The sequence below is a fragment of the Oncorhynchus tshawytscha genome, unplaced genomic scaffold (genome assembly GCF_018296145.1).
Source record: "Oncorhynchus tshawytscha isolate Ot180627B unplaced genomic scaffold, Otsh_v2.0 Un_contig_6853_pilon_pilon, whole genome shotgun sequence".
In the NCBI taxonomy this organism is placed as follows: Eukaryota; Metazoa; Chordata; class Actinopteri; order Salmoniformes; family Salmonidae; genus Oncorhynchus; species Oncorhynchus tshawytscha.
This window is the reverse complement of record NW_024608612.1, coordinates 1-27,658: the sequence shown is the minus strand read 5'-3', so window position 1 is coordinate 27,658 and position 27,658 is coordinate 1. Positions and strand designations below refer to the sequence as shown.

Below are 27,658 nucleotides of genomic sequence, written 5' to 3'. Positions count from 1 at the left end.
TCAATACACAGTGGATAACCCAGAATAACCCAGGATAAATCAGAATAACACAGGGTAATCCAGAATAACCCAGGATAAATCAGAATAACACAGGGTAATCCAGAATAACACAGGATAACCCAGGATAACACAGGGTAACCCAGAATAACCCAGGATAACACAGAATAACACAGAATAACCCAGAATAACCCAGAATAACACAGGGTAACCCAGAATAACCCAGGATAACACAGAATAACCCAGAATAACCCAGAATAACCCAGAATAACCCAGGATAACCCTACTCTACACTGACTATCTTGATTCATTTTAGTCTCCAATCACGTTAGTAGCGTCAGGGGGCGGGGCTATTCGTACCGAACTCCTCTGTGATAGGCGGTTGAGGTTGCTGTTGAATGGAGGCATGAACACATCCAGGTCAAAGGGATCAATGTAGCTCTCCAGCGAATCACACACCTGCTGGACCCTGTAACACACAGAGAGACCAGGATGTTACTGAACCCTGTAACACACAGAGAGACCAGGATGTTACTGAACCCTGTAACACACAGAGAGACCAGGATGTTACTGAACCCTGTAACACACAGAGAGACCAGGATGTTACTGAACCCTGTAACACACAGAGAGACCAGGATGTTACTGAACCCTGTAACACACAGAGAGACCAGGATGTTACTGAACCCTGTAACACACAGAGAGACCAGGATGTTACTGAACCCTGTAACACACAGAGAGACCAGGATGTTACTGAACCCTGTAACACACAGAGAGACCAGGATGTTACTGAACCCTGTAACACACAGAGAGACCAGGATGTTACTGAACCCTGTAACACACAGAGAGACCAGGATGTTACCCTGAACCCTGTTAAACCCTGTAACACAGAGAGACCAGGATGTTACTGAACCCTGTAACACACAGAGAGACCAGGATGTTACTGAACCCTGTAACACACAGAGAGACCAGGATGTTACTGAACCCTGTAACACACAGAGACCAGGATGTTACTGAACCCTGTAACACACAGAGACCAGGATGTTACTGAACCCTGTAAAACACACAGAGAGACCAGGATGTTACTGAACCCTGTAACATAGAGAGACCAGGATGTTACTGAACCCTGTAACATACAGGTGTGTGTGTGTGTGTGTACCTGGGGTCTTGTTGAGAGCGGAAGGCCCTGCCATCCTCTAGTTTGGTACCCAGGGTAGCAGTGAGATATCTCAGGTCAAATAACAGCTGTAGAGACCTGTTCTGAGTCATAGGGAACGGACAGTCCTGGAGAGGGAGAGAGGGCGGGGGGGGATGTTCATCTCTTTAGGATGACAACTCATTTCATTGTCCAGGTGTGCTCTATGATTACAGTGTCAGCCCTGTGTGTTACCTTGTCCTGCGCTGTGTGTGTGTGTGTTACCTTGTCCTGCGCTGTGTGTGTGTGTGTTACCTTGTCCTGCGCTGTGTGTGTGTGTGTTACCTTGTCCTGCGCTGTGTGTGTGTGTGTGTTACCTTGTCCTGCGCTGTGTGTGCGCTGTCCTGCGCTGTGTGTGTGTGTACCTTGTCCTGCGCTGTGTGTGTGTGTGTACCTTGTCCTGCGCTGTGTGTGTGTGTGTGTTACCTTGTCCTGCGCTGTGTGTGTGTGTGTGTTGTCCCTGCGCTGTGTGTGTGTGTGTGTTACCTTGTCCTGCGCTGTGTGTGTGTGTGTGTTACCTTGTCCTGCGCTGTGTGTGTGTGTGTTTACCTTGTCCTGCGCTGTGTGTGTGTGTTACCTTGTCCTGTGTGTGTGTGTGTGTTACCTTGTCCTGCGCTGTGTGTGTGTGTGTGTGTTACCTTGTCCTGCGCTGTGTGTGTGTGTGTGTTACCTTGTCCTGCGCTGTGTGTGTGTGTGTTACCTTGTCCTGCGCTGTGTGTGTGTGTGTTACCTTGTCCTGCGCTGTGTGTGTGTGTTACCTGCGCTGTGTGTGTGTGTTACCTTGTCCTGCGCTGTGTGTGTGTGTGTGTTACCTTGTCCTGCGCTGTGTGTGTGTGTGTGTTACCTTGTCCTGCGCTGTGTGTGTGTGTGTGTGTTACCTTGTCCTGCGCTGTGTGTGTGTGTGTTACCTTGTCCTGCGCTGTGTGTGTGTGTGTGTGTTACCTTGTCCTGCGCTGTGTGTGTGTGTGTTACCTTGTCCTGCGCTGTGTCCTGCCTGCGCTGTGTGTGTGTGTGTTACCTTGTCCTGCGCTGTGTGTGTGTGTGTTACCTTGTCCTGCGCTGTGTGTGTGTGTGTTACCTTGTCCTGCGCTGTGTGTGTGTGTGTTTACCTTGTCCTGCGCTGTGTGTGTGTGTGTCCTGCGCTGTACCTTGTCCTGCGCTGTGTGTGTGTGTGTTTACCTTGTCCTGCGCTGTGTGTGTGTGTGTGTGTTACCTTGTCCTGCGCTGTGTGTGTGTGTCCTGCGCTGTGTGTGTGTGGTTCCTTGTCCTGCGCTGTGTGTGTGTGTTACCTTGTCCTGCGCTGTGTGTGTGTGTGTGTGTTGACCTTGTCCTGTGTGTGTGTGTGTTACCTTGTCCTGCGCTGTGTGTGTGTTACCTTGTCCTGCGCTGTGTGTGTGTGTGTTACCTTGTCCTGCGCTGTGTGTGTGTGTGTGTTACCTTGTCCTGCGCTGTGTGTGTGTGTGTTACCTTGTCCTGCGCTGTGTGTGTGTGACCTTGTCCTGCGCTGTGTGTGTGTGTGTGTTACCTTGTCCTGTGGGTGTGTGTGTTACCTTGTCCTGCGCTGTGTGTGTGTTCACCTTGTCCTGCGCTGGTGGAGACAGTGTGACTGACACCTTGTCCTGCGCTGTGTGTGTGTGTGTTACCTTGTCCTGCGCTGTGTGAGAGTGGGAGACCTTGTCCTGCGCTGTGTGAGTGTTACCTTGTCCTGCGCTGTGTGAGTCCTGTGAGAGGGGGTCCTGGGGGAGCTGTGTGTGTGTTACCTTGTCCTGTGCTGTGAGAGTGTGTTACCTTGTCCTGCGCTGTGTGTGTGTGAGAGACCTTGTCCTGCGCTGTGTGTGTGAGTGTTAGTCCTGCGCTGTGTGTGTGTGTGAGAGACCTTGACTGCGCTGTGTGTGTGTGGTGTTACCTTGTCCTGCGCTGTGTGTGTGAGACAGTCCTGCGCTGAGTGTGTGTTACAGTCCTGAGAGTGTGACAGTGTGACAGTCCTGAGCTGAGAGAGACAGAGAGAGTGACCTTGTCCTGCGCTGTGTGAGTGAGGAGAGAGAGTCCTGCGCTGTGAGTGTGGTGTTACCTTGTCCTGAGACAGGCAGTCCTGAGCTGTGTGTGTGTGACCTTGTCCTGCGCTGACAGAGGTTCTGGTACTGGTGACACCAGGTCCAGACTTGAGTAGAGAGGGTGGGGCAGGGCACAGACAGACCCCCTACACCGACACCTCAGACACAGGTGGAACAGAGAGACTGGACAAACAGAGATGGAGACAGGGAGAGAGACAGAGAGAGAGGGGGGAGAGAGAGAGGGGGAGACAGAGAGAGGGGAGACAGAGAGAGGGAGACAGAGAGAGAGAGGGAGAGAGAGAGAGAGAGAGAGAGAGAGAGTGAGAGAGAGGGGGAGAGAGAGAGGGGGAGAGAGAGAGAGGGAGAGAGAGAGAGAGAGAGAGAGACAGAGAGAGAGAGGGACAGAGAGAGAGAGGAGACAGAGAGAGAGAGAGAGAGAGGGAGACAGAGAGAGAGGAGTGAGAGAGAGGGAGACAGAGAGAGAGGAGTGAGAGAGAGGAGAGAGAGAGAGAGAGACAGAGAGAGAGACAGACAGACAGAGACAGAGAGAGACAGACAGACACAGAGAGAGAGACAGACAGACACAGAGAGAGAGACAGAGACAGAGAGAGAGAGGCAGACAGAGACAGGCAGACAGAGACAGGCAGACAGAGACAGGCAGACAGAGACAGAGAGAGGGAGACAGAGAGAGGGAGACAGAGAGAGGGAGACAGAGAGAGGGAGACAGAGAGAGGGAGACAGAGAGAGGGAGACAGAGAGAGGGAGACAGAGAGAGGGAGACAGAGAGAGGGAGACAGAGGGGGGAGCGAGAGAGAGACAGAGAGAGACAGAGACAAAGAGATAATATTGCAGCATCTCAGTGTTAATTTTCTATTTGAAAATCCTTTCTCCTGTCTGTGAGACACTACTGGTCAGGTCCTGCTGAGCTGAGCGATGATGTCATAACATCACTCTTACCTGGACAGGAAGTCTGATCTTGGAGGTGACGCTGCTCCCCGACTCCGCCTCTTCCTGGATCTCTAGCTCCTCCCAGTTGGTGGCGTTTGCTAGGATAGCCCCGGCAGACTCTGCGTGCAGCGAGGTCGCAAACCGACCCACCAGCGCCTTGAGGGGGGAGAGAGCGAAAGAGAGAGAGGGGGAGACCAGGGGGTAAGGTAATAAAAGACATGACAACAAAGGAAGGATGGCTCGGCCTAAACTGACTGGGTTGTGATTTCATTTCAAACTGATTGTTGGAAGTTTTCTTAGACCACAAAACTCTGTATCAAGCCTCTCAGAGAGCTGGTCTAGGATCAGGTCCCCCTGTCCATGTAATCTAATAGGACCAGTATTCAGTCATAGAGCTGGTCTAGGATCAGGTCCCACCTGTCCATGTAATCTAAAAGGACCAGTATTCAGTCATAGAGCTGGTCTAGGATCAGATCCCCCCTGTCCATGTAATCTAAAAGGACCAGTATTCAATCATAGAACTGGTCTAGGATCAGGTCCCCCTGTCCATGTAATCTAATAGGACCAGTATTCAGTCATAGAGCTGGTCTAGGATCAGCCCCCCCCTGTCCATGTATTTCATTTTAATCTAAAAGGCAAAACTGATCATAGAGCCCCACTCCAACTCTGAGATGTTTAAACAGCCCCAGAAAATGTCTGACAAACTTTGATTTAGTGGTGAACTATCCCTCCAAGTAACCCCCTCACCTTAGAGAGGGCGGAGCTCCATATCCGATATGCTTCCATACTGACAACCAGAAGCTCCTCTTTGAGACACGCCCACTTGGCCTGGGCGGGGCTAACCTCTGTCGCCTTGGCAGCCGCCTTCCCCAACTTCCTGCTTTGGCGGGGTGTTCCCTTGGTAACAGGGTCAGCTGCAGCACAGCCCTGTTTACCCAGGATGCACTGCCTGAGGTTGGGGCAGAGCTTGCTGAGGGACTGACAGAGGCGGGCCATGAAGAGCACCGAGCTGAGACGGGCTGGGCCGGGGGAGGAGCCAACAGGTGAGGCCGCCCCCAGTTTAGAGCGCACGCAGGTGATGATGTCACGTACGCATGCCAGACAGCGTTCACGTAGGGTCTCCTCGACCGCCACGGCGTCTGTGAACCGGTCGAAGGATGAGACGGTACCGGAACCAGAACTGGACCCAGAGCCGAGGCCTATAGTGAAGGAGACGGAGGGGACCTGGGGATCTGTGGATGAAGAGGAGAAGGAAGAGGTAGAGGGGGAGGAAGAGGAGATGGAGGATGTGGTAGAGGAAGAGGTAGAGGGGGAGGAAGAGGAGATGGAGGATGTGGTAGAGGAGGAGGAAGGAGGGGGAGGTAGAGGAAGTGGAGATGGAGGAGGTGGTAGAGGGGGAGATGGAGGTGGTGGTAGAGGGCGAGATGGAGGAGGTGGTGGAGGGGGAGATGGAGGAGGTGGTAGAGGGGGAGATGGAGGAGGTGGTAGAGGGGAGATGGAGGAGGTGGTAGAGGGGGAGATGGAGGAGGTGGTAGAGGGGAGATGGAGGAGGTGGTAGAGGGGGAGATGGAGGAGGTGGTAGAGGGGGAGATGGAGGAGGTGGTAGAGGGGGAGATGGAGGAGGTGGTAGAGGGGGAGATGGAGGAGGTGGTAGAGGGGAGATGGAGGAGGTGGTAGAGGGGGAGATGGAGGAGGTAGTAGGGGGAGATGGAGGAGGTGGTAGAGGGGGAGATGGAGGAGGTGGTAGAGGGGGAGATGGAGGAGGTGGTAGAGATGGAGGGGTAGATGGAGATGGAGGTGGTAGAGGGGAGATGGAGGTGGTAGAGGGGGAGATGGAGGTGGTAGAGGGGGAGATGGAGGTGGTAGAGGGGGAGATGGAGGTGGTAGAGGGGGAGATGGAGGTGGATGGAGGTGGTAGAGGGGGAGATGGAGGTGGTAGAGGGGGAGATGGAGGTGGTAGAGGGGGAGATGGAGGTGGTAGAGGGGGAGATGGAGGTGGTAGAGGGGGAGATGGAGGTGGTAGAGGGGGAGATGGAGGTGGTAGAGGGGGAGATGGAGGTGGTAGAGGGGGAGATGGAGGTGGTAGAGGGGGAGATGGAGGTGGTAGAGGAGGAGATGGAGGTGGTAGAGGAGGAGATGGAGGTGGTAGAGGAGGAGATGGAGGAGGTAGAGGAGATGGAGGAGGTAGAGGGGGAGGTAGTAGTAGAGGTGGGAAGTGGAGGAGGAGATAGAGGAGGTGGTAGAGGAGGAAGATGAGGTTGTAGTAGAGGGGGAGGTGGAAGAGGAGATGGAGGTGGTAGAGAGGGAGGTGTAGGAAGAGATGGAGGAGGTGGTATAGGGGGAGGTGGAGGAGGAGATGGTAGAGGAGGAGGAGAAGGAGGTAGAGGGAGAGAAGGAGGAGGTCGGGGAGGGGGAGAAGGAATAGGAGGTAGAGGGAGAGAAGGAGGAAGAGGAGATGGAGGTAGTAGAGGGGGAGGAGGAGGTATAGGAGGAAGTAGAGGGGGAGGTTGAGGTGGAGATGGAGGAGGTAGAGGAGGAAGTAGAGGGGGAGGAGGAGGTAGAGGTAGAGAAGATGGTATAGGGGGTGGAGGAGGAGATGAAGGAGGAAGTAGAGGGGGAGGTTGAGGTGGAGGAGGTAGTAGAGGGGGAGGTTGAGAAGGAGGAGGTAGAGAAGGAAGTAGAGGAGGAGGTAGAGATGGAGAAGATGGTATAGGGGGGGTGGAGGAGGAGATGGAGGAGGAAGTAGAGGGGGAGGAGGTAGAGTGGAGGAAGGAGACGTAGGAGAACCTCTGGTCAAAAGGAGTCCACTATAATGAGAAGAGAGTTTGAGATGCAGTCGATATTGATGACTTCATGTTAAGTATTTCACCTTAGTTCACATTACATTATCATTAGGCCAGGTCTCCCTGGGACAATATCTTAATGGGACCTCCTGTAGAAATAAAGTCCAATAATCCATCTGTCTCCCTACCTGTGTTATCAGAGGACAGGTAATCCATCTGTCTCCCTACCTGTGTTATCAGAGGACAGGTAATCCATCTGTCTCCCTACCTGTGTTATCAGAGGACAGGTAATCCATCTGTCTCCCTACCTGTGTTATCAGAGGACAGGTAATCCATCTGTCTCCCTACCTGTGTTATCAGAGGACAGGTAATCCATCTGTCTCCCTACCTGTGTTATCAGAGGACAGGTAATCCATCTGTCTCCCTACCTGTGTTATCAGAGGACAGGTAATCCATCTGTCTACCTACCTGTGTTATCAGAGGACAGGTAATCCATCTGTCTCCCTACCTGTGTTATCAGAGGACAGGTAATCCATCTGTCTCCCTACCTGTGTTATCAGAGGACAGGTAATCCATCTGTCTCCCTACCTGTGTTATCAGAGGACAGGTAATCCATCTGTCTCCCTACCTGTGTTATCAGAGGACAGGTAATCCATCTGTCTACCTACCTGTGTTATCAGAGGGCAGGTAGTGCTGCAGGTCATCCAGTCTGTCTCTGAGAGCAGCATCCAGTGATGAACAGAAGATCTGGACACAGGGTGTCAGGGCCTGAGTCTTCATGGCCAGGCCGCTCCGATGCTGTGGCCCCCGTTGGGATACACTGACCCAGGCCGCGTCGCTCAGTAGGTCCCCCTGGGCCTCGGACCACAGGAAGGAGGCCACGTCTGCCTCGTAGAGAGCACCTCGGCTGGGGAGGGGAGGGCTGGAGCCTGGTGGACCGGGGCCTGGAGGGGTGGGTTGGCCCTCTAGATCTCGAAGGGCAGTGGAGAGGAGCTGTCTGCAGCTGGTGGAGATAGTCTCTGTACCCTCCTGGGTGATCGCCTGGGGGAGAGAATGGAAGAAGAGGGGGAGATGGAGAACAGGAGAATTAAGGGAGCAGAAGATAGAGAGATAGGAAGGAGGGAGGAAGATGGAAGAGGGGGTGAGGTTAGAAAAGGAGATGAGAGAGTGACAGGAAAGGAGAGAGAGAGAGAGAGAGAGAGAGAGAGAGAGAGAGAGAGAGAGAGAAGAAACAGACAGACACAGTGAGCAGATTAGAACTATTCTGGAGAGGAGAATTAGTTTACTAGATAGCTAGAAGACAGAAGTCAGCTGTAGCTACTAGCTCGTTAAATCGGCAGGTTAAACCTGTTGTCCTGTTTCTAAAAGGTTCCCCACTGTCTGCATGGGAACAGCTCAATGTAATGAGAGGAGCAGGGTGTATAGAATACACACGACTAGAGAATAATATTAACAACAACAGCTAAACTGTCAGATCCATTCTATTTTATAACATGGACACAGATTAGTCCTAGTCTGAAAAGCCTGGTCAACAGAGATTCTCCATAGAAGGTGCTACTTCCTCCAGGACTAATGTGGTGCACCACACACTTCCTTCCATGTGTCCACAATCAAAGCCCGGGGGACGAGGCCTGGGTCTCGTTAATCTAAACCTAGATTAAGACTAGCTTTAATCTGTGTCCTGGAAACGGGACCTGAGTGTAGCTAGTTACCTGCAGGCGTTGGAGGAAGAGCTGCTGTAGGAAGTCCTCCCACAGCGCTAGGGGGCGCTCTAACAGCCGCTGGCAGATGAAGCTCCAGTGTTGACTGATGGAGTCGGTGGATAGGAGGTCCCACACAGCATCTCTGATGGAGGCTAGGCCCTTCAGACTGTTCACATAGACCAGTAGACTGCTGACACCATTACAGATGTCCTCCTTACAGCTGCCAGAAAAAAATACAACATGATAACAACCCTAACCAGACTGCTGACTCTGTTCCAGCTGGGAGAAACAATACAACATGATAACAACCCTAACCAGACTGCTGACTCTGTTCCAGCTGGGAGAAACAATACAACATGATAACAACCCTAACCAGACTGCTGACTCTGTTACAGCTGGGAGAAACAATACAACATGATAACAACCCTAACCAGACTGCTGACTCTGTTCCAGCTGGGAGAAACAATACAACATGATAACAACCCTAACCAGACTGCTGACTCTGTTCCAGCTGGGAGAAACAAAACATCATGATAACAACCCTAACCAGACTGCTGACTCTGTTACAGACGTCCTCCTTCCAGCTGGGATGAGAATGAAAAGATGAGTTATAGAGTCTGGCTGAATGCCAATTCACATGCTTTCCCTCCATCTACACGTTCACATGTTCAGGACAACCCAGGGTATCAGTCTCATTGTGTTCAGGACAACCCAGGGTATCAGTCTCATTGTGTTCAGGACAACCCAGGGTATCAGTCTCATTGTGTTCAGGACAACCCAGGGTATCAGTCTCATTGTGTTCAGGACAACCCAGGGTATCAGTCTGTTCAGGACAACCCAGGGTATCAGTCTCATTGTGTTCAGGACAACCCAGGGTATCAGTCTCATTGTGTTCAGGACAACCCAGGGTATCAGACTCATTGTGTTCAGGACAACCCAGGGTATCAGTCTCATTGTGTTCAGGACGACCCAGGGTATCAGTCTCATTGTGTTCAGGACAACCCAGGGTATCAGTCTCATTGTGTTCAGGACAACCCAGGGTATCAGTCTCATTGTGTTCAGGACAACCCAGGGTATCAGTCTCATTGTGTTCAGGACAACCCAGGGTATCAGTCTCATTGTGTTCCAACAGGGTATCAGTCTCATTGTGTTCAGGACAACCCAGGGTATCAGTCTCATTGTGTTCAGGACAACCCAGGGTATCAGTCTCATTGTGTTCAGGACAACCCAGGGTATCAGTCTCATTGTGTTCAGGACAGGGTATCAGTCTCATTGTGTTCAGGACAACCCAGGGTATCAGTCTCATTGTGTTCAGGACGACCCAGGGTATCAGTCTCATTGTGTTCAGGACGACCCAGGGTATCAGTCTCATTGTGTTCAGGACGACCCAGGGTATCAGTCTCATTGTGTTCAGGACAACCCAGGGTATCAGTCTCATTGTGTTCAGGACAACCCAGGGTATCAGTCTCATTGTGTTCAGGACAACCCAGGGTATCAGTCTCATTGTGTTCAGGACAACCCAGGGTATCAGTCTCATTGTGTTCAGGACAACCCAGGGTATCAGTCTCATTGTGTTCAGGACAACCCAGGGTATCAGTCTCATTGTGTTCAGGACAACCCAGGGTATGAGTCTCAGTCTCCCAGGGTATCAGTCTCATTGTGTTCAGGACAACCCAGGGTATCAGTCTCATTGTGTTCAGGACAACCCAGGGTATCAGTCTCATTGTGTTCAGGACGACCCAGGGTATCAGTCTCATTGTGTTCAGGACAACCCAGGGTATCAGTCTCATTGTGTTTAGGGACGACCCAGGGTATGAGGCTCATTGTGTTCAGGACAACCCAGGGTATCAGTCTCATTGTGTTACTCATCTTTATAAATACATTTGAGTCCTCTTCATTCACAGCACAGGACAACCCAGGGTATCAGTCTCATTGTGTTCAGGACGACCCAGGGTATCAGGCTCATTGTGTTCAGGACGACCCAGGGTATCAGTCTCATTGTGTTCAGGACGACCCAGGGTATGAGGCTCATTGTGTTCAGGACGACCCAGGGTATGAGGCTCATTGTGTTCAGGACGACCCAGGGTATGAGGCTCATTGTGTTCAGGACGACCCAGGGTATGAGGCTCATTGTGTTCAGGACGACCCAGGGTATGAGGCTCATTGTGTTCAGGACAACCCAGGGTATCAAACATAGTGATCATCAACATGAGTTTGATGATGTGGAAATGTGAACATTTGGACTCGTAGGACATCTTGTTGTATCACATCAAAGCAGTATTTATTATAGTCCTCAACTACTCATCTTTTAAATACATTTGAGTCCTCTTCATTCACAGCATTTCCTTCACTCGGGTCAACAAAACATTTACAAAAGTTGCCCAATTAGGGGCAGGGATGGGGACAACTTCTGGTCACGTACGGGGCTCTAGTTCATAACGGCTGTCAGTCAAAACCCATACAGAGCTGTGAAGCACAGAGCCTGAGCTCTGACGTCATGTATAGCATGTTACTGAACAGCCACTGAGCTCTGACGTCATGTATAGCATGTTACTGAACAGCCACTGTTTCAATTGAGGGGTTTTTCAGTGTTCAAATCTGCCACGTTCAACCCCCTATACGAGTAGGAGTGTAAAGGGCTACCTGTTACCGAGGTTTACAATGACAGGGGATTTGTTCATTTGACTTCAGGCTTGTTTGAATTATTTATTAGTGGAGCATGAATGACATCATTCAAGTCAAGAGTGTGTCCCCAAGTTGAAGGGTTTTATCAACTCCCTCGCCACTGTCTGGAAGTCACATATTTCAACCTGTGGGCCCTGATCGCGTCTGGTGTGGATGGACAAAAATCAACATACGGACCCATACACGCGTGTGCCTCCCCCCCTTCTAGTCAGCATGTGAGAGTTCCATTTTGGTTGATTTGGTTCCCAGAACAGATATAGTTCCTGAAGAAGCTGGTTATATTCTGGTCCCAGATCAGACTCTCCTTAATAATCTTATTATAGTTCTACAGCTGACTATGATCGATATTGAATATCAGTTGTTGAAATTAAAGGGTATTGATTGGCTGAAATATGGCAGCTGTTCCTATATGCAAAGTAAAGGATATTGATTGGATGAGGTCTTACGTGTTGATCCACTGCTGTAGGGTGTCTCTGAGCTGCTCTCTCTGGATTGGCTGAGCCAGGGTTCTGAGCGCGGGCTGGAACTCAGCGATGGAAGAGGGGAGGTACTTGAACCAGCTTCCTGTACTCACCTCCTCCTGAAGGACACGCCTCCCTTTACCTGGACAACAGGTGAGACCGGAAGGACAGATTACCACAGAGATGCCTACAGTTCTATAATTCAACAATAAGGCCCCACAGGGGTGTGGTGTATTGGCCATAGACCACAAACCCCCAAGGTGCCTTAATGCTGTTATAAACTGGTTACCAACAAACATCTAAACAGTAAACAAGTATTTTCTGTCTTTACAACATACCCATGGTATATTGTTGGATATACACACACACAGCTGAAACACTGTTTCAGATCATCAGCATCCAAGACCCAAACTCCTCGGTTTATAATTGGTATTCAAATTCTCCATTGTCGAAAGTCAATATCCCTCAGAGAGGATTGGACAGGTGTATGCAACATGGTGACAATTCTACCCGGCCAATTAAAAGGTCAAGGTAGAGCTGTTACCATGTTGCTTATACAATCTAATATTAACACGCTTATATAATCTTATCAAAGTTAGGAGCTCCAGATCACTTTGGGCCTAAAATGAGATGAAAGTAGGTTAGGCCATCATTGTAAATAAGAATTATCTTAACTGACTTGCCTGGTTAAATAAAGGTTAAATAAAAAATAAAAAAGTACTTTTCCTTCTTCAACCATTTCTTGCAATGTATCATAGGTAATGTACCTGTAGGTGTGGTGGAGGTGACGTTCTCCAGAGTGGTGAAGAGGAGGCCGGAGCTCAGCCCTCCGTCCCCCAGCCGGGGACTCCCTTCTGGGGCTACGTAGAAGACAGCGTAGGCCTGGTACAGAGTAGTCACCAGCAGCTCTACCAGGCTACACACCTGGGCCTTAATACCAGCACCTGGGACACACACAGACATGGCTGTCAACCTGAACCACACATCAACACACCACACCGGTCCACTGAACAGAGATGAGGAAGTGAAATGGTTTTCCCAAACAATCCAAGCATGATGGAAGTGTGATAACAGGGCATGTTGACTTGGAGAGGAAGTGTGATAACAGGGCATGTTGACTTGGAGAGGAAGTGTGATAACAGGACATGTTGACTTGGAGTGGAAGTGTGATAACAGGGCATGTTGACTTGGGGTGGAAGTGTGATAACAGGGCATGTTGACTTGGGGTGGAAGTGTGATAACAGGGCATGTTGACTTGGGGTGGAAGTGTGATAACAGGGCATGTTGACTTGGGGAGGAAGTGTGATAACAGGACATGTTGACTTGGAGAGGAAGTGTGATAACAGGAGGAAGTGTGATAACAGGGCATGTTGACTTGGAGAGGAAGTGTGATAAACAGGACATGTTGACTTGGAGGGAAGTGTGATAACAGGGCAGGGCATGTTGACTTGGGGTGGAAGTGTGATAACAGGGCATGTTGACTTGGAGAGGAAGTGTGATAACAGGACATGTTGACTTGGAGGGGAAGTGTGATAACAGGACATGTTGACTTGGAGGGAAGTGTGATAACAGGACATGTTGACTTGGAGAGGAAGTGTGATAACAGGACATGTTGACTTGGAGAGGAAGTGTGATAACAGGACATGTTGACTTGTAGGGGAAGTGTGATAACAGGGCATGTTGACTTGGGGTGGAAGTGTGATAACAGGGCATGTTGACTTGGAGGGGAAGTGTGATAACAGGACATGTTGACTTGGAGGGGAAGTGTGATAACAGGGCATGTTGACTTGGAGAGGAAGTGTGATAACAGGGCATGTTGACTTGTAGGGGAAGTGTGATAACAGGACATGTTGACTTGGAGAGGAAGTGTGATAACAGGGGAGAGGAAGTGTGATAACAGGGCATGTTGACTTGGAGAGGAAGTGTGATAACAGGGCATGTTGACTTGGAGAGGAAGTGTGATAACAGGACATGTTGACTTGGAGAGGAAGTGTGATAACAGGACATGTTGACTTGGAGAGGAAGTGTGATAACAGGACATGTTGACTTGGAGAGGAAGTGTGATAACAGGACATGTTGACTTGGAGAGGAAGTGTCAAGGCTGTAATATGTTGTATTGTGTAGGATGTTGTGTTGTGTGTTGTGTAGGATATTGTGTTGTGTATTGTGTAGGATGTTGTATTGTGTTGTGTATTGTATAGGATGTTGTGTATTGTGTAGGATGTGGTGTTGTGTATTGTGTAGGATGTTGTGTATTGTGTTGGATGTAGTGTTGTGTATTGTGTAGGATGTTGTGTATTGTGTTGCATTGTGTTGTGTATTGTGTAGGATGTTGTGTTACGTATTGTGTTGATGATATGTTGTGTATTGTGTAGGAAGTATGTGTGGTATTGTATTGTGGTACAGTGGTTTAAACTAGTACCATGTTGTGGCTGGTTGTATTGTGGTACAGTGGTATATACTAGTACCATGCTGTGGCTGGTTGAGTAGCTGTTGGATAGAGGCCTTCCTAGCCAGGAGGAAGTCAGCCAGAGCCTGACGTGGAGAGCTGTCCTCGAGGAGCATGGTGGACACTAGGGCCTCAGCGATGGCTTGGTCAGACACCGCCCGACCACGCAGGACTGACTTACTGTCCAGCAAAATGGTGGACCTGGGAGGGGGGTAGAAGAGAGAGAGAGAGTGCTCCTATATTGAATGTGGTGGTCCTATATTGAATGTGGTGGTCCTATATTGAATGTGGTGGTCCTATATTGAATGTGGTGCTCCTATATTGAATGTGGTGCTCCTATATTGAATGTGGTGCTCCTATATTGAATGTGGTGCTCCTATATTGAATGTGGTGCTCCTATATTGAATGTGGTGCTCCTATATTGAATGTGGTGCTCCTATATTGAATGTGGTGCTCCTATATTGAATGTGGTGCTCCTATATTGAATGTGGTGCTCCTATATTGAATGTGGTGCTCCTATATTGAATGTGGTGCTCCTATATTGAATGTGGTGCTCCTATATTGAATGTGGTGCTCCTATACTGGTGGTGCTCCTATATTGAATGTGGTGCTCCTATACTGGTGGTGCTCCTATATTGAATGTGGTGCTCCTATATTGAATGTGGTGCTCCTATATTGAATGTGGTGCTCCTATATTGAATGTGGTGCTCCTATATTGAATGTGGTGCTCCTATATTGAATGTGGTGCTCCTATATTGAATGTGGTGCTCCTATATTGAATGTGGTGCTCCTATACTGGTGGTGCTCCTATAGTGGTGGTGCTCCTATATTGAATGTGGTGCTCCTATATTGAATGTGGTGCTCCTATATTGAATGTGGTGCTCCTATATTGAATGTGGTGCTCCTATATTGAATGTGGTGCTCCTATATTGAATGTGGTGCTCCTATATTGAATGTGGTGCTCCTATATTGAATGTGGTGCTCCTATATTGAATGTGGTGCTCCTATATTGAATGTGGTGCTCCTATATTGAATGTGGTGCTCCTATATTGAATGTGGTGCTCCTATACTGGTGGTGCTCCTATATTGAATGTGGTGCTCCTATATTGAATGTGGTGCTCCTATATTGAATGTGGTGCTCCTATATTGAATGTGGTGCTCCTATATTGAATGTGGTGCTCCTATATTGAATGTGGTGCTCCTATATTGAATGTGGTGCTCCTATATTGAATGTGGTGCTCCTATATTGAATGTGGTGCTCCTATATTGAATGTGGTGCTCCTATATTGAATGTGGTGCTCCTATATTGAATGTGGTGCTCCTATACTGGTGGTGCTCCTATATGGTGGTGCTCCTATATTGAATGTGGTGCTCCTATATTGAATGTGGTGCTCCTATATGAATGTGGTGCTCCTATATTTTAATGGTGCTCCTATATTGAATGTGGTGCTCCTATATTGAATGTGGTGCTCCTATATTGAATGTGGTGCTCCTATATCGAATGTGGTGCTCCTATATTGAATGTGGTGCTCCTATATTGAATGTGGTGCTCCTATATTGAATGTGGTGCTCCTATATCGAATGTGGTGCTCCTATATCGAATGTGGTGCTCCTATATCGAATGTGGTGCTCCTATATCGAATGTGGTGATCCTATATCGAATGTGGTGATCCTATATCGAATGTGGTGATCCTATATCGAATGTGGTGATCCTATATCGAATGTGGTGATCCTATATTGAATGTGGTGCTCCTATATTGAATGTGGTGCTCCTAGCCCTGCTGAGGTAGGCTCTTCAATTACACAGAAAATCCTGATTTGATAATCGTCTCCCTCATCCAAAATTATATCACGGTGAAATTCACCTGAAGTGTCCAGCAGCAGCCACCTGCCTGACCAGGATGGGGAAGCGGGCGAGGACGGGGCTGTACTGTGGTCCTCCAGCCTCCAGGTGGAGCTGTTTGTGCAGGTGGCAGCAGAGCAGGTAGAGCTGTGTGGCCTGCAGCAAAGAGGGTGGTACCAGGGAGAGGCTATAAGGGCTTTTCTGACCAGCATCCCATTGACAGCCCGACTACCCAAACTCTAAAACTGAAACTAAACTCTAAACCCAAACTTTTAACCAATTCGGAAATTAAATATCGGTTGGCTGGTCAGGAGTGTCCATTAAACCAAGAGTTAGCTCATTAGCATTAGCAGTGCCCTACTATGATGTGGGTTTACATACATCATTGGCCATGCCCAGCTAGTATTAGCAACGATGGCTAAGTATGCAGTGTCTTCCTATGGGAAATGCTAATAGTCCACTGTCTTAGTAATAAGTGTCTTTGCCTGCAGGTACTGAGAGGCCTCCATGGAACTCCAGATCCTCTCTGGGATCTCCAGCAGCAGCTTGATCTGAGAGGCCATGGTGTAGAACTTCTCCTGGGACTGCCTCTGGACCTGGTGTGAAAAGAGAGAGAGAATCACAGGGATACACAGTGATTGATCTGAGAGGCCAAGGTGTAGAACTTCTCCTGGGACTGCCTCTGGACCTGGTGTGAAAAGAGAGAGAGAGAGAATCACAGGGATACACAGTGATTGATCTGAGAGGCCAAGGTGTAGAACTTCTCCTGGGACTGCCTCTGGACCTGGTGTGAAAACAGAGAGATAGAGAATCACAGGGATACACAGTGATTGATCTGAGAGGCCATGGTGTAGAACTTCTCCTGGGACTGCCTCTGGACCTGGTGTGAAAACAGAGAGATAGAGAATCACAGGGATACACAGTGATTGATCTGAGAGGCCATGGTGTAGAACCTCTCCTGGGACTTGATGGGAAAGCTGGCCTAAGATAGGCTACATTACATACATAAATAAAGGGACAGGCAGAGAGACAATCACACAGAGATATAGGGTGTAGTAGATATTGAAACCCACACAGATATATCCATCATTGACATATACCATTCATATCACAATGGGTGGAACCTGTCGGAGTCTAATCACACATCATAAACTGTCCAGAAGGGATCGGGGAATGGTATTCTGCAGAACAGTTTGCTATCTAAATCAACAGAACTAGTTAGCCATCACCACCGCTCGTTAGCTTCACAATGGAGCCACATACCTCTTCTTTGCTGTTGCTTTGGGGAACGCTTTTCCCCTGTTTCAGCTTGTGGCAATAGCGGTGCATGTCCTGGATGGACGTAACTACGCTCTCCGAACACTGACGCATCTCTCCGATGGTGTCGGCGGCGTCGATCAAATCGCGGTACCGCTCGCCCACCATCTGACGAAGTTCCTCCTTCTTGTGCTCGATCTCTCCGCGGACTTTCCGCTCGATGCCGCGTATCTCCTCGGTGTTGTACCGCTCGAACAGAACCGTCGGGTCTCGGATATCCGAAACCCGGAGAGATTGAGCAGGAACCACGGCCATGGCAGCTGAGCTTCGCTGTAAGCGAAATGCCAACCTGAAGGATCTACAACCCGGAAGACGGAGCGAAACTCACTTCCACGTAAACAATGCATCAGAGGTGAAAAACGGAAAATGAGGAGCCGGGAAAGTAACAGCGCCTCATACGGAACTAATATGTTACTACAATACATCATATGACCGAAACTCAACCTGACACAATATTGCTATTCCTTTGAATGATGTAAATCAGCTGGTTTACGACATAAAAAATACATTTATAATTTACTGCAATGAAAGCAGAAATGTGGCTATGACAAATGCTAGTTTTATATACATGCGTCACACATATGAATTGTTCTGACTTTATTTCCTCCAGTCACATCATAAAAGTTTCCTTTGAAAAGACATGGCCAAGAGCAATGGTGGAAATGACTGGCAGTATCTCTCACATACGGTAAGTCCATGATCACGAGACACCTTTAGATCTACACGGAGGAAATGAAGCAGGATTCAAACGACCTACCCTTGCCCCATGCAAATCAGTGTGTACAGTGACTCCCACGGCGACAGGTGCGTCAGTCGGGCAGGTACCCGGAAGAAGAGAGAACAAAAAACTGGAGCTTGTTCGAGTTACAGGTACAATGAACTTCGGAAAAATATATAGAAACGTGTTTGATTACTACCGAAAATATGAGTGTACTGTAATTGTTTATGTTCAAGTGAAGTCAGATATATAGGTAATCTTGGAATATTCTTTAAAAGTGAAAGTCTGAGGCTGTAATTCATCAAGATGTCACAGTCAGTCAAACAACGATAATGATGTTGGTCTTGTGTTAAAGAAGTTAAAAGCAAATAGTGTCATTTTTAGATGTAAAATAGAGTCTGTATTTGGCTAGTTGATCTATATCTCATCATAGTAGTCTATGTGAAAGTGATCAGGAGAAAAGTACTGTCTAGGGCAGAGCAGGTATGCTGAACTCTGATCCAGTTTATGAGGTACATTCAAAATGCAGTATGATCTCCCTTACAATTAAATAACATATTGGTTTGTATATTTTAGGCCTACTTTATAGACCGACATAGTCAGCCAGCCAGGTGCATTGTACTTGTCTATAGAGAATTACCACACATGTCTCTTCTCCCAGTGTGTCCTGTATTAACCCTGACTGGTACAGTTATGGACCAGAGAAACCTTGTAGTCTATATCAGAACCACGTCTCTTCTCCCAGTGTGTCCTGTACTAACCCTGACTGGTACAGTTATGGACCAGAGAAACCTTGTAGTCTATATCAGAACCACGTCTCTTCTCCCAGTGTGTCCAGTACTAACCCTGACTGGTACAGTTATGGACCAGAGAAACCTTGTAGTCTATATCAGAACCACGTGTCCAGTACTCTTCTGGTACAGTTATGGACCAGAGAAACCTTGTAGTCTATATCAGAACCACGTCTCTTCTCCCAGTGTGTCCAGTACTAACCCTGACTGGTACAGTTATGGACCAGAGAAACCTTGTAGTCTATATCAGAACCACGTCTCTTCTCCCAGTGTGTCCAGTACTAACCCTGACTGGTACAGTTATGGACCAGAGAAACCTTGTAGTCTATATCAGAACCACATCTCTTCTCCCAGTGTGTCCTGTATTTTATAATTATAATAAACCCTCTACTGTTCTTCTCCAGAGTGTGAACCCTTACTGAGACTAATTCTAGCCCAGCTATAGCCATGGACCAGAGGAGCCTAGAGGAAGAGTTTAAGGATCAGTTTACAGACGTGGTGTCCAGACTGCAGTCTAAACAGCTATTCCAGTCTGACTGGGACATCGCCTCCTTCGCTGTCTTCTTCATCTTCATCGGTAGGAATGCACACGCACACCCACCCACACATACACACACACACACACACACACATGTACACAATTGACTGTCCACCTTGATCCTTTCAGGCATGGTTCTGCTGCTTGTTGTCCTGGTTCTGATCCGATGCTGTTGCTGCTGCTGCTGTGATGAACAGGTAATGTAGCAATCAATCAATAAAATGTAATGGCCTGTTTCTGTGAGAAATGTGTGGTGTATATAGCCTGGTCCCAGATCTGTTGGTATCTATAGCCCAGTCCCAGATCTGTTGGTATCTATAGCCTGGTCCCAGATCTGTTGGTATCTATAGCCTGGTCCCAGATCTGTTGGTATCTATAGCCTGGTCCCAGATCTGTTGGTATCTATAGCCTGGTCCCAGATCTGTTGGTATCTATAGCCTGGTCTCAAATCTGTTGGTATCTATAGCCTGGTCCCAGATCTGTTGGAATCTATAGCCCGGTCTCAAATCTGTTGGTATCTATAGCCCGGTCTCAAATCTGTTGGTATCTATAGCCCGGTCTCAAATCTGTTGGTATCTATAGCCCGGTCTCAAATCTGTTGGTATCTATAGCCCGGTCTCAAATCTGTTGGTATCTATAGCCTGGTCTCAGATCTGGTGCTCTTGTCAACAATGTTTGGTGTGAGATGGCATGATAGCACACAGACTGGCACTCAGGCTGTGGTATACAGGACCACATTTCTGATATGTCAGCCACCCATAGTGTTAATGAGGGAGTTGTATTTATTTGTTGTACATTTCAAATCATATCAAAATGAAGCCGTGTCATTGACTCTATCCTGTCACGGTCATTCAGACTCTACTGTCACGGTCATTCAGACTCTACTGTCACGGTCATTCAGACTCTACTGTCATGGTCATTCAGACTCTATCCTGTCATGGTCATTCAGACTCTATCCTGTCATGGTCATTCAGACTCTACTGTCATGGTCATTCAGACTCTATCCTGTCATGGTCATTCAGACTCTATCCTGTCATGGTCATTCAGACTCTATCCTGTCATGGTCATTCAGACTCTACTGTCATGTGTCACGGTCATTCAGACTCTACTGTCATGACTCTACTGTCATTCATTCAGACTCTATCCTGTCATGGTCATTCAGACTCTACTGTCATGGTCATTCAGACTCTACTGTCATGGTCATTCAGACTCTATCCTGTCATGGTCATTCAGACTCTATCCTGTCATGGTCATTCAGACTCTATCCTGTCATGGTCATTCAGACTCTATCCTGTCATGGTCATTCAGACTCTATCCTGTCATGGTCATTCAGACTCTATCCTGTCATGGTCATTCAGACTCTATCCTGTTTTGGTCATTCAGACTCTATCCTGTCATGGTCATTCAGACTCTACTGTCATGGTCATTCAGACTCTATCCTGTCATGGTCATTCAGACTCTACTGTCATGGTCATTCAGACTCTATCCTGTCACATTCAGACTCTACCTGTCATGGTCATTCATTCAGACTCTACCTGTCACATTCAGGTCATGGTCATTCAGACTCTATCATTCAGACTGTCACACGGTCATTCAGACTCTACCTGTCACGGTCATTCAGACTCTATCCTGTCACGGTCATTCAGACTCTATCTGTCACGGTCATTCATTCAGACTCTATCCTGTCATGGTCATTCAGACTCTATCCTGTCATGGTCATTCAGACTCTATCCTGTTTTGGTCATTCAGACTCTATCCTGTCATGGTCATTCAGACTCTATCCTGTTTTGGTCATTCAGACTCTATCCTGTTTTGTATCATGGTCATTCAGACTCTATCCTGTCATGGTCATTCAGACTCTATCCTGTCATGGTCATTCAGACTCTATCCTGTCATGGTCATTCAGGTCATTCAGACTCTATCCTGTCATGGTCATTCAGACTCTACTGTCACGGTCATTCAGACTCTACCCTGTCTATGTCACGGTCATTCAGACTCTACTGTCACGGTCATTCAGACTCTATCCTGTCTTGTCATGGTCATTCAGACTCTATCCTGTCTTGTCATGGTCATTCAGACTGTATCCTGTTTTGTATCATTGTCATTCAGACTCTATCCTGTCTTGTATCATGGTCATTCAGACTCTATCCTGTCTTGTGTCATGGTCATTCAGACTCTATCCTGTCTTGTCATGGTCATTCAGACTCTAGCCTGTCTTGTATCATGGTCATTCAGACTCTAGCCTGTCTTGTATCATGGTCATTCAGACTCTATCCTGTCTTGTATTATGGTCATTCAGACTCTATCCTGTCTTGTATCATGGTGAAGACCCAACCGTTTGAGTCAGTCACATCCTACAATAGAGGGTCTGTTTTAGTGTGACCAGATTGAACATGGCTGTATCAAGGAGTCTGTGTCAGACAAGTGTTCACTGCATTTCCTCTGAATTAAGATGTGTTGAAAGATACATGATTTCCCCTCCTCTCTCTCTCTCTCTCTGTGTGTTTCCCAACAGCCGAGAAGACACAAAGTGGGTCATGAAAACTTTGGAATGGAGACCTGAAAGGAACTTGGAACAGGATTGAAGATTCCACAATGACGACACTTAGAAAATTGATTAGTCCTTTTTATAATACATTTTATTCATATTTTTTTCTATGCACTTTAAAATTTGCACTTTTAATCTGTGTGCCAAACCAAGAGTTGTATAACTTGTTTTCATTCTGGTTCCATCTATTTACTTTTGACTGTTGGAAAATGTTGCACTCCCTGTGGTAACCCGGTTTAGCTGCCGTCTAATGGTGGAAAGTCATTGGAGGTCATATGAATCAGTTTGTTTACTTGTTCCCTGCACGGCTAGCGGTTGTTGCTAGGAGGCCACGAAAGGAGAGCAAGGTGAAAACAGTCACCGAGTGTCACAACCAGAAGATAAAAGGGCTTTCACTAACGGTTCATGAAAAACTAGGCACCAACTCTTTATGTAGTGGAATCAAAGCTGTGTACTTTAAACTTAACTTCTTAAGTGTATGTAATGAGGAATGATGTAGTAGTATTGATTCAATGACTTTAATGTAGTTAATTATATTGACAACATAATTCAATGTTGAAACATGTACATTGTATCATTCAAATGATTAAATAATATTTTGTATTGAATCTGTCCCCGATTGACTGACCGAACACTTCTGTATAACATCTCTTTATTACACAGATAATAGATCATATGGTCCACAACATATACATCTCTAAATAGATTTTAAAACACTTGCAGTAATAATTATGTTTGTTCAACATTGGAATGGATCTTCACTTCACAGGGAATCATCAACGGCAAAGTAACATAAGTGCAAAAATTAACAATTGAATAAATAAAAACATTAACAAAACATTAAAATTAACTGATACAATGACGAATAACAGCTTATTGTTGAGGAGGCATGAACGTTTACCCTTAAAGCTAGGAATGTTTGTTTTCCTTTACACTTGACATAAGAGCGGCATTCCAAGGAATATAGAGTCAGAAACCTTCATAATTTCACTATGAAGAGTCACTGTGTTTCATGTCTCATACTGCTGCTGAGTAGTGTAGTCTACACAACATAACAGTATGGTTTACCACAGTAGGACAATCTGCTTGACAAATTTAGTTTCCAATACCTTTTTCACACTGCTGAGCAAACCAAGCTGGCCTGGTTACTCATTAACTGTAGATGCTGGAACCGTGTAGGAGAAGACGATGTGTTTGTATCGGTCCCTACCCAAATAAACCATACATTAACATTTAAAATATCTTTTGGTCGTTATTATAGTGTGAAAAGGGTATAACTGTGGAGAGGAGGAACATTAGTATTCAGTAACAAGAGAAGTGTTTCAGACTAAAACAACAACACAAGCTGATACATTGATTCATAACGAGGTCCAAGTTAGTTAGTACTATACAACAGGGAGGTCCAAGTTAGTTAGTACTATACAACAGGGAGGTCCAAGTTAGTTAGTACTATACAACAGGGAGGTCCAACCAATTTAGTTAGTACTATACAACAGGGAGGTCCAAGTTAGTTAGTACTATACAACAGGGAGGTCCAAGTTAGTTAGTACTATACAACAGGGAGGTCCTAGTTAGTTAGTACTATACAACAGGGAGGTCCAAGTTAGTTAGTACTATACAACAGGGAGGTCCAACCAAGTTAGTTAGTACTATACAACAGGGAGGTCCAACCAAGTTAGTTAGTACTATACAACAGGGAGGTCCAAGTTAGTTAGTACTATACAACAGGGAGGTCCAAGTTAGTTAGTACTATACAACAGGGAGGTCCAACCAAGTTAGTTAGTACTATACAACAGGGAGGTCCAAGTTAGTTAGTACTATACAACAGGGAGGTCCAAGTTAGTTAGTACTATACAACAGGGAGGTCCAACCAAGTTAGTTAGTACTATACAACAGGGAGGTCCAACCAAGTTAGTTAGTACTATACAACAGGGAGGTCCAACCAAGTTAGTTAGTACTATACAACAGGGAGGTCCAAGTTAGTTAGTACTATACAACAGGGAGGTCCTAGTTAGTTAGTACTATACAACAGGGAGGTCCAAGTTAGTTAGTACTATACAACAGGGAGGTCCAAGTTAGTTAGTACTATACAACAGGGAGGTCCAAGTTAGTTAGTACTATACAACAGGGAGGTCCAACCAAGTTAGTTAGTACTATACAACAGGGAGGTCCAACCAAGTTAGTTAGTACTATACAACAGGGAGGTCCAACCAAGTTAGTTAGTACTATACAACAGGGAGGTCCAACCAAGTTAGTTAGTACTATACAACAGGGAGGTCCAACCAAGTTAGTTAGTACTATACAACAGGGAGGTCCAAGTTAGTTAGTACTATACAACAGGGAGGTCCTAGTTAGTTAGTACTATACAACAGGGAGGTCCAAGTTAGTTAGTACTATACAACAGGGAGGTCCTAGTTAGTTAGTACTATACAACAGGGAGGTCCTAGTTAGTTAGTACTATACAACAGGGAGGTCCAAGTTAGTTAGTACTATACAACAGGGAGGTCCTAGTTAGTTAGTACTATACAACAGGGAGGTCCTAGTTAGTTAGTACTATACAACAGGGAGGTCCTAGTTAGTTAGTACTATACAACAGGGAGGTCCAAGTTAGTTAGTACTATACAACAGGGAGGTCCTAGTTAGTTAGTACTATACAACAGGGAGGTCCTAGTTAGTTAGTACTATACAACAGGGAGGTCCAAGTTAGTTAGTACTATACAACAGGGAGGTCCTAGTTAGTTAGTACTATACAACAGGGAGGTCCTAGTTAGTTAGTACTATACAACAGGGAGGTCCTAGTTAGTTAGTACTATACAACAGATGACGCACAGAGAGATACATGCACCCAATCCTAAATCAACCCCTAGTCCCTACTTGTCTAGATCAGAATGCAGTGTTTCCCCTATATTCATTCCCAGAGACTTCTAGTCATGCAGTGTTTCCCCTATATTCATTCCCAGAGACTTCTAGTCATGCAGTGTTTCCCCTATATTCATTCCCAGAGACTTCTAGTCATGCAGTGTTTCCCCTATATTCATTCCCATAGACGTCTAGTCATGCAGTGTTTCCCCTATATTCATTCCCAGAGACTTCTAGTCATGCAGTGTTTCCCCTATATTCATTCCCAGAGACTTCTAGTCATGCAGTGTTTCCCCTATATTCATTCCCAGAGACTTCTAGTCATGCAGTGTTTCCCCTATATTCATTCCCATAGACTTCTAGTCATGCAGTGTTTCCCCTATATTCATTCCCATAGACGTCTAGTCATGCAGTGTTTCCCCTATATTCATTCCCAGAGACTTCTAGTCATGCAGTGTTTCCCCTATATTCATTCCCATAGACTTCTAGTCATTGCGCTAACGACCCCCAACTAGGGGAAACACTGAATGTATTGGATAGATATGGTAGTAGCCCCACCATATTGCTTAGCCCTATACTTTCTTCACAAGTAGGGAGTGTAGTCTAGGGGTTAGGGTTTGATTTGGGACTGAATTAAAGCAGCTGTAACACATGGATGGGCCCTAAACCCTGGAATACTAAACACTGGTAATGTATATGGACTTTGATCCGGCTGTTCTCTTGTAAATTATACAAACACAACCCACTTCAATTCAGACAATATTTTCAAGACATCCCTTTTATCTGGGTTGGTTTGTGTGAAGGATTTGGACAGAACACCGAGGCATTCTGATGGTCAGCTAGCTGCAGGAGGTTAGAACACCTAGGCATTCTGACGGTCAGCTAGCTGCAGGAGGTTAGAACACCTAGGCATTCTGACGGTCAGCTAGCTGCAGGAGGTTAGAACACCTAGGCATTCTGACGGTCAGCTAGCTGCAGGAGGTTAGAACACTGAGGCATTCTGACGGTCAGCTAGCTGCAGGAGGTTAGTACACCTAGGCATTCTGACGGTCAGCTAGCTGCAGGAGGTTAGAACACCTAGGCATTCTGACGGTCAGCTAGCTGCAGGAGGTTAGAACACCGAGGCATTCTGACGGTCAGCTAGCTGCAGGAGGTTAGAACACCTAGGCATTCTGACGGTCAGCTAGCTGCAGGAGGTTAGAACACCTAGGCATTCTGACGGTCAGCTAGCTGCAGGAGGTTAGAACACCGAGGCATTCTGACGGTCAGCTAGCTGCAGAGGTTAGAACACCTAGGCATTCTGACGGTCAGCTAGCTGCAGGAGGTTAGTACACCTAGGCATTCTGACGGTCAGCTAGCTGCAGGAGGTTAGAACACCTAGGCATTCTGACGGTCAGCTAGCTGCAGGAGGTTAGAACACCGAGGCATTCTGACGGTCAGCTAGCTGCAGGAGGTTAGAACACCTAGGCATTCGGACGGTCAGCTAGCTGCAGGAGGTTAGAACCCTGAGGCATTCTGACGGTCAGCTAACACCTAGGCATTCTGATGGTCAGCTAGCTGCAGGAGGTTAGAACCCCTAGGCATTCTAACGGTCAGCTAGCTGCAGGAGGTTAGAACACCTAGGCATTCTGACGGTCAGCTAGCTGCAGGAGGTTAGAACACCTAGGCATTCTGACGGTCAGCTAACACCGAGGCATTCTGACGGTCAGCTAGCTGCAGGAGGTTAGAACACCTAGGCATTCTGACAGTCAGCTAGCTGCAGGAGGTTAGAACACCGAGGCATTCTGACGGTCAGCTAGCTGCAGGAGGGTAGAACTCCTAGGCATTCTGACGGTCAGCTAGCTGCAGGAGGTTAGAACACCGAGGCATTCTGACGGTCAGCTAGCTGCAGGAGGGTAGAACTCCTAGGCATTCTGACAGTCAGCTAGCTGCAGGAGGTTTAGAACGGTCGGTAGTTCCAGAAACTAGAGAATACGGAAATCTAGAAGGAGGAAGAGGAATAGGAGGAAAATCCAGTTAATGTGTCATAGTAAGCCAATATAATAAAGGCTTTCTAATATAGATCACAAAAGAAACGCCTTGGCTTTGTGTTGCACATAAGCTTTCAGTTTGATGGTTTCCTGCGATTATACGCCACAACTTCTCTGCTTCTCAGTCGATTTAGACTCTTGTTTCCAATGAGCACCGGCAGGGTAGCCTAGTGGTTAGAGTGTAGAGGCGGCAGGGTAGCCTAGTGGTTAGAGCGTTGGACTAGTAACCGGAAGGTTGCAAGTTCAAACCACCGAGCTGACAAGGTACAAATCTGTCGTTCTGCCCCTGAACAGGCAGTTAACCCACTGTTCCCCGGTAGGCCGTCATTGAAAATAAGTATTTGTTCTTAACCGACTTACCTAGTTAAAATAAAATTAAAATAATACCATTTAGAACATTTTCACAGAAGCAAAACAGCTCTCCCTGTCTTCTCTTTTCTGAGTCTGACATTTCTTTAGTTTACGGAAACACATTTAACAAGGTGGATCATCTACTTCATACCAACTGACCCACAGCCTGAATCTATGTCAATACCGCAGCTACTCATTCACTTCAGTGTATTCTGTGGACCAATGGGAGTGTTGGAAAAAGTGTCCTGCTGCCCACAGACGTCACCCACCTTGTCCTTGAGCTGCTGACAGAGCTGCAGTGAGATGGTGAAGAAGATCAGGGTGTTGTTGAGCCAGGGAACAACACACTCCACCTTGTGAACCTGGCTCACCTCAAACTTAGCATTGTTCA

The 27,658-nt window shown here is 47.1% G+C and overlaps 2 protein-coding genes across 2 annotated transcripts in view; one reads left to right on the top strand and one right to left on the bottom strand.

Moving 5' to 3' along the window:
- The window catches only part of cog1 (component of oligomeric golgi complex 1), a 28,747-nt gene extending 10,497 nt beyond the window's left edge, over nt 1–18,250 (bottom strand). The window contains exons 1-14 of the mRNA XM_042313427.1: nt 18,190–18,250; nt 17,379–17,730; nt 16,601–16,711; nt 16,138–16,271; nt 14,292–14,473; nt 12,591–12,767; nt 11,809–11,965; nt 8,687–8,897; nt 7,643–8,015; nt 4,939–5,423; nt 4,190–4,347; nt 3,203–3,242; nt 1,154–1,278; nt 358–466 (exon numbers count right to left, since the gene is read on the bottom strand). Coding sequence (XP_042169361.1) covers nt 358–466; nt 1,154–1,278; nt 3,203–3,242; nt 4,190–4,347; nt 4,939–5,423; nt 7,643–8,015; nt 8,687–8,897; nt 11,809–11,965; nt 12,591–12,767; nt 14,292–14,473; nt 16,138–16,271; nt 16,601–16,711; nt 17,379–17,730; nt 18,190–18,200 — 2,625 coding nt within the window. The 5' untranslated portion in view covers nt 18,201–18,250. The remainder of the gene's footprint in view (nt 1–357; nt 467–1,153; nt 1,279–3,202; nt 3,243–4,189; nt 4,348–4,938; nt 5,424–7,642; nt 8,016–8,686; nt 8,898–11,808; nt 11,966–12,590; nt 12,768–14,291; nt 14,474–16,137; nt 16,272–16,600; nt 16,712–17,378; nt 17,731–18,189) is intronic.
- On the top strand, nt 18,213–22,635 carry smim22 (small integral membrane protein 22). Its single transcript, XM_042313429.1, has 4 exons — nt 18,213–18,302; nt 19,346–19,518; nt 19,609–19,676; nt 21,995–22,635. Exons 2-4 carry the CDS (start codon nt 19,389–19,391, stop codon nt 22,040–22,042), a joined length of 246 nt encoding a protein of 81 aa, XP_042169363.1. The 5' UTR covers nt 18,213–18,302; nt 19,346–19,388; the 3' UTR covers nt 22,043–22,635.
- Nucleotides 22,636–27,658: the final 5,023 nt, after the last annotated feature.

What these genes read in the sequence shown, in the direction of transcription:
- smim22 (XM_042313429.1), top strand. Translation starts at nt 19,389, where the DNA reads ATGGACCAGAGGAGCCTAGAGGAAGAGTTTAAGGATCAGTTTACAGAC. An exon ending in TGTCTTCTTCATCTTCATCG is followed by an intron (nt 19,519 to 19,608) that starts GTAGGAATGCAC and finishes TGATCCTTTCAG; the next exon opens with GCATGGTTCTGCTGCTTGTT. An exon ending in GCTGCTGCTGTGATGAACAG is followed by an intron (nt 19,677 to 21,994) that starts GTAATGTAGCAA and finishes GTTTCCCAACAG; the next exon opens with CCGAGAAGACACAAAGTGGG.